Source organism: Bactrocera latifrons, unplaced genomic scaffold, assembly GCF_001853355.1.
Source record: "Bactrocera latifrons isolate USDA-ARS-PBARC rearing strain unplaced genomic scaffold, ASM185335v1 scaffold_43, whole genome shotgun sequence".
NCBI classification, from domain to species: domain Eukaryota; kingdom Metazoa; phylum Arthropoda; class Insecta; order Diptera; family Tephritidae; genus Bactrocera; species Bactrocera latifrons.
In genome coordinates, this window is record NW_017537079.1 from 1,573,840 (window position 1) to 1,580,693 (window position 6,854).

General features: G+C 33.5%; 1 protein-coding gene and 2 non-coding genes across 3 annotated transcripts; 2 read left to right on the forward strand and 1 right to left on the reverse strand.

Moving 5' to 3' along the window:
* Nucleotides 1-1,926: 1,926 nt before the first annotated feature.
* Nucleotides 1,927-2,860, forward strand: LOC108972821. The gene is made up of 2 exons (XM_018939646.1): nucleotides 1,927-2,108; nucleotides 2,195-2,860. Exons 1-2 carry the CDS (start codon nucleotides 1,943-1,945, stop codon nucleotides 2,497-2,499), a joined length of 471 nt encoding a protein of 156 aa, XP_018795191.1. The 5' UTR covers nucleotides 1,927-1,942; the 3' UTR covers nucleotides 2,500-2,860.
* A 761-nt stretch (nucleotides 2,861-3,621) lies between these two features.
* Trnad-guc lies at nucleotides 3,622-3,693 on the forward strand. The gene has a single exon. It is a non-coding gene; the product is annotated as a tRNA-Asp (tRNA).
* A 479-nt stretch (nucleotides 3,694-4,172) lies between these two features.
* Nucleotides 4,173-4,244, reverse strand: Trnad-guc. The gene has a single exon. It is a non-coding gene; the product is annotated as a tRNA-Asp (tRNA).
* Nucleotides 4,245-6,854: the final 2,610 nt, after the last annotated feature.

The window sequence follows — 6,854 nt, forward strand, 5'->3', positions numbered from 1 at the left end:
AGCTTCATTTGAGAACTTATGGCAAGCTTTGATCGACTCTCATCAAAATATCATATAAAATCTGAATATCACTATTTATTATAATATTATATTTATTTAATGCAATTTAGAACGGTTTAATATGAAACGAACATAAATATAGCAGGGTTACCATCGAATATAGTTAAGAAAAGCAAAACCCAATGGAACGAACTGCCTGTTTGCAAAACTGTAAAAGTCATGTACAAAACGGTAGATCGACCCCGATAGAAGGCTCTGTAGCAACATGATCACAATACTAACTGGTTACTGTCTGGTGGCGACACACGTCCGCAGAATGGGACTGACAAATCGAGAAGACTGCAGGAAATGTCTAGACCAAACCACCAGGGAAACATTAAGAATCTCTTATGCACTGGTGGAAGAGGAAGTGAGGCACAGAGTTTGCTGAACTTTGCGTCAAGCTTAGGCATTCTAAAGGATGACTACTCTTCATGGACATAGTAACTGAACTCTATCTGAAATCGAAATTAAACAAAACTGGTCTATACGTAGCCTACCAAATTAATCTAACCTAATCTATCATCCAATATTTAATAATTTTAATTCTCAAAAGTACTTTATAGCTAAATTCGGAGTTCTGCTGCAATAAAATGAAATATACACTTAACTTAAGGGGTTGTATCCTTGCTTATTTATGACTTTTTTGTTAAAAAGAATTCATTTTGAAAAATTTGTTTGTTTTCTAGCCAATCTCCAAGGAGAACTCCTATAAAAGGCGTTTTCTGCTTAAATTATCTCAAATCCGATAGCCCAAAAAAAAGTTATTCAGAAATAAACTTTTCCTGACAATGGTATAGTATGTCTATGCATCAAAAACCTAACACAACGATTTTCGAACATCCAGGTGGCTTTTAACCGTATATATCGGCCAATAGAGTTATCTTTATGAAAACGAGAGAACGTATCTTACTGATAACAGTGTACCTTTGTGCCTAACATGTATAAAATTGGGCGAAAATTTTACCTAGTCTCCGTATAACAAACACATAACATCCAGGCTCCTTTACTAAATATGTTTGGGGATGGTACCTTAATGAACATCAGGGCACATTTTATTAGTACATGGCAGTACAAAAATAGATAAAGTCGGATCAATTATATGGGAGCCAGTTGCACTTCCATAACTTGAAGTCTTAAATTGGCAAGAGTAGTCAAATTTCATACCAATTTCTTTCCATAACTGGAAGTCTCTTCAATCCGAAGTTTGTCTTATTTTGGATTATGCTGGTTCGAGCTAGGGAAGTCCCACTGTATATATATCTGCTTGGGTTTCAATCCTCTGGTTGACAGTTCGCACCTTAAGGTATTTCCCTGGCTTTGATTCTTGCAAGTTGATTCGAAGAAAGTCTCTCTTTGTGTACTTTACATTACAGAGTGACTGAGAAATCAAAATTATCATTTCCTAACAAATATATCTAAGAAGGTTATGAAAAATTTTCATGTCGATCGATCTTGCTGTTTCGGAGAAATTTTCCTCACCGACGCTGAAAATAACGTTTCGAGAAAAACGCTTTTAAATTTTTCAAAGCCGATTACAGTACATAAATATGTCTTTTTTAAATCACAAGTGATTTGGAATTCTAAATATCAGCTGATTGTTCAATTTGACAGCTGAGATCAACTGATTGACTACATCAAGTGACTGGTAAGTGATATTTTATAAGAAACTATTATATTATATGTATACCTTTTTAAAAGCATTGCAGCAGATTTGGAAATAAATATAATATGCACTTATGGTATATAAAAAAATTGGCAACTCTATACCTATTTAACCACATCCAATCACATTAATACAAAAAAATACAAACACTAGAAAACAACAAAACAAACACAATTGCTATTAGAAATATATTCACAATTTGCACAAGTTATCGAAGGCACAAAAGCTACCACAAAAATGAAGTCAATATTAAAAGTCGCTTTCAAATCACCTATCCTGCTACTGATTTGTCTAAACATTTGCGCAGCCAGATGGGAGAGCGCTTATGAGCACTTATGTGACAAAAAAGGCTGTAGTTATCTGGTGAGATTGGACGATATTGTGGATAAGATTCCGCATCATTGTAAGTTTTAAATATAGTAGATATCTAATATATTTTCATATATACATATTAACATCTTACTTCTGCCAATCACTTTACACTTGCAGTATTTTTCGATTGGGAATGGAACGGCTTTTATTCGGTGTATATGGATGATGATTCGAACAATTTTCAATATGGTCATGAGATTTGTGTGGACGTAAACGGCTGTAATGGCACATTTATTTGTGCTCAAATCCATGAAATGACCAAATTGAAGGAGCAGGTGGATCTTATTGTTGCGGGTCGCGTTCTTGTAGATAATGTACCGATTTATGCAGATGATGCTATGACATTCACATTTTCAGGCACTGAGAACTCTATAACAATGCCAACGGATGTGGAAAATTTTTTAGTAGAATTAGGTTACTGAACATGTGTGTGGATCAGAATATTATGTGTATAAAAAAATCAAGCCAACTAACTAACTTTATGTTCTTGACCAGGTGTAACCGAATTGATAAAAATTTTCGTATATTGGTACAACCGTTTTCTATATACGTGTGATTTTTGATTTCCATATGAAAATTAGGTCAATTATGAAGCCGATAACAAAGATTGATTGACAAATGTGAAAAGGTTGTTAGTCCGAGTCAAATTTGATCAGTTTGTTATATGCAATATATGTATACAAATGGAACAACGGATGAATTCCAATCCGGCCAAGCAACTCATTTTTTATGGTTTATTCTGGTCTAGAAATAAAAAATTATATATTTTTCTCAAAGTCAACTATTGATGAATATGTCTACAAGAGCTTTTTCAATATTATTTTTAGAGAAATAGGTATTTTGCTAACGAACATTCAAACTATCTCGGCCGGAACTGAAACTTTAAACACTCTTTTTCGAAACTGTTTTTTAAAACTTTCTCGTTTCTTCGATTTCTCAGGTTCTACTGAACAGATTGACCTGAAATTTTTAGAGAAACCTTTTTACGAACTTGTCTATTTCTGGAATCCATCCATAACCCCAAACTAGATTAATAACTTCTTTTTGTGTTTTTTGTGTTTCACATTGCTTGAAGAGTTATATCACCTGCCAATTTTTTGAGACTCCTCACTAAAAAAAATATTTATATTTTCTGATTAAAAATCGAAAAGCCTCTAGACTAGAATAATACTTAAATTTAGTCATATATACGTATATGTACATACATATGTATATATGCATAATCACATATTAATAAAAAGCACTATGCACATAGCATTATCAAATGATTCTACAAATCACTCAAGAATGCGAATGTTACTCGCCTGTGTTCATTTTTACTAATTTCGTCATGTGTTGATATTTTTATCTATCTTACGCATTTATAGCGTACTTTACATAATATAAGCTTTTACAACAACAACATTCAAGTAACAAGTGATTCACAAAATTTAACTCAAATAATAAAACAATGAAAGAACTCAAGTAAAACGAGAAGCTTATACAACTTACTCAACGACGAATGTTCTCGCATAAATACTCAGCAAAATTGAAACCGTCATCAATCCTCGATAGTATAGTGGTTAGTATCCCCGCCTGTCACGCGGGAGACAGGGGTTCAATTCCCCGTCGGGGAGTAAATCAACTGGCGATAATATTTTCTTCATTTTTATATTTCTTGAAACAATATAGTAATTTTAATGATATTTATTTTTCAAAGCAATAAAAAATATTGGTAGTCGAAAAAGTCTTTTCGCATATTGTCAATAAATTCTTTGCAGTGCTACCAACCACATTGTGTCATATTATATAATTTTGGAAAGTTGAGAAAGTTGAAACCGAACAAAAATTAAGTTCGGGGAAGTTGAAAAAAATTTACAACTGTTCAAAAATTAGTGAAAATAATGAAGAAATTCGCTTTGTTTTGAAATTCTGATTAGAAATACGAAAAGATGTTTTCGACTACCCAATATATAATATTTCCAAAGGAATAAGAAATATATACAATGGGTAATTATATATGTAGACTCAAACAACGTTCTAAAATACGTTTTTCGAACTCTGCTCTTATTTTTTGTAATAAAATGTGTAAAAATATGTGGATCAATTCTAAAAACTCCCCGACGGGGAATTGAACCCCGGTCTCCCGCGTGACAGGCGGGGATACTGACCACTATACTATCGAGGATCGGCGAAATTGTCACTCCGAATGTACCATTATTAATTATGTTAAAACCTACTTTTTAAAGAAACCCTCAATTGTTTTATAACACCGTTTTCGGTTTCTTATCGTTTGGCAATGCAATTTTGTTCTAAGCCAAAGCCAAGCTTAGTTCAACTTGAATTCGATTATTTCTGCAGCTCAATCTCGACTTTGCAGATTTGTTTTTTACATTTTCAAGTTAAGTCCAAACAAAAGATGGTTTGCAGATTGTAGGATTGTTACGCTTTGCAATATACTTTTAGAGCTGGTAAAAAAGTAGGCGTTGCCTCGAAGGATCCTCGAAGATTAATAAAAATGATTCACATTCCTTTTCATTGACATTTGCAACCAACGAATTTCTTGTTTTTTATTTTGAGCTCAAAAAAACAGTGGTGGCTTGGCTTATATAAAAAGTACTTTATTTATATACCGCCCCGACGGTGAATTGAACCCCCAGTCTCCCGCGTGACAGACAGGGATACTGACCACTATACTACCGAGGATCACTATTGTTGGATCACTATTGGGTTGTCAGCGGTATTTTCGCTAGTTGGCGCTGAGAGTGCGTAGTTTTAGTTTTATTCGTCGCATCGGGTCATATATATACCTATACCTTTTTGGAAAGCTCAACGCGCAAAATAAAGAGGAAATGCGCATATTTTACAGTACTACTACGATAAAGGCAAAAATGCATCTCAAGCCGCCAATAAAATTTGTGCAGTTTATGGACCCGATACAGTTTCCATTTCCACCGCACAACGATGGTTTCAACGTTTTCGTTCTGGTGTAGAGGTGGTCGAAGATGCGCCACGCTCCGGAAGGCCTGTCGTCGAAAATTGCGATAAAATCGCTGAATTGGTCGAAAGAGACCGGCATAGTAGCAGCCGTAGCATCGGTCAATAGGTAGGCATGAGTCATCAAACCGTTATAAAATAAAAAAATATAAATAAAAAATACCGCAACACTTTTTTGACAACCTATTATTTACATAGTTTATATAACGATCAGCATTGCAAATCATCACATCCATGTTTTCAGATTTAATTGTTGGAAATTACTTTAAAAAGGAGTTTAAATAACAAGATGCCTTATTTTCAGTACTTTCCAATAAAGTACTGATTTACATTATTGTGTTGACAATGCTGTTGTTGACTTTATAAAAACAAATGAATTTTGAAAACTTTTGCAGTTTTGCTTATTTAACAAATATATTCAATATTTTATTATTTTTATGCCTTGAACAAGGTATATTAAGTTTCCCTAAAATATAATACCCAGAATTCAACGTCGAAGGCCATATTATGACTGAGCTGAGTAGATAAGTCATGTCCATCTGTATACATACATATATCTGAAGGACTAGCTTCAGTTTTCGATATGCCGATCTGAAATTTTCCACATGTCTTTTTCTCTCCACGAAGCTAATCATTTCTTGGAACCGTATTAATTGGTCTACTGTAGAATATACAGTGGCAAGCAAAAGTGAGTGCATGTTTGAAAATTCTATGTTGCAATATCTGTAACTTCCTCAATATTAAATCAAATTCAACAAAATTTTCAGCATTAATTACTTATTATGTACTTAAAAAAAATGACATTTGTAAAAAAGTTAAACTAAAACAAAAAAATTGACTTACGGTCAAAAACTTAAAATATGAGCAATGCACTCAGTTTTGCACATTATGAAATCTTCGAATAAATTGAGCATATACTCAATAATTCTCCATAAGTAGTCTTATTAACCGTTACCTTCTGACATATTCAGTGTTTATAAGTAAATTTAACAGTTCTGCTTATCAGTTTAGTGGGCTTTGTTTATTTGTGAAGACAAAAAACTGTAATGGCTGTAAAAAAAAAGAAGATTTCTTTTATTGAAATCGTCCGTATTTGATGAGATATGTACATATATTAGCGAAGGAATGAAAATTGCCCATCTCAGGCCAGAGTTTCTGATGTTGTAGTAAAAAACTTAATCTTAACAACTACTATGAGTAAAGAGTTGTAAGACTTTCTTCATAATTTTAAGAATTTATTTTGTTTATTTAAAAAGTCAATTCTATCTATTCCGAAAGCCTCCAATGCGCGTTGCGATTAACGTTTATTGTCGATTGGCGGCCCATAAATTCCTTTGACGATTAGCTTGACGCAAATGACGCATATCACTCAAATACTATTCCTTGTGGACAGTCTGGCCGGTCGGAAGCAATTCGAACTGCACCACACCTCGATAATCGAAGAAAACTGTCTACATATCCTTGATTTCTGAGCTGCTTTGACGTGGTTTTCGGCTTCGGCTCACCTATGCCATGACATTCGCCCCATTGACTGTCCGTTTCAGATAAATTCAAAGCACACATATAACAAAAATTCTAGGGCAAAGTTTACAATGTAACTGCACATGATGGAAAAATAATAATTAGACTTGTATATTGTAAATGAGGCATTAACAGAAATCATCACAAAAGTTCACGTCACAAAGACCAGTGTAATTTCAATTTCATTCTCAAAAAACAACTTTTTTGGGAAGGCGCTATTCAGACAAAAAAAAAATTCAATAGTGCTTTGATCATTACCTGTATTTATATATGGTATAGT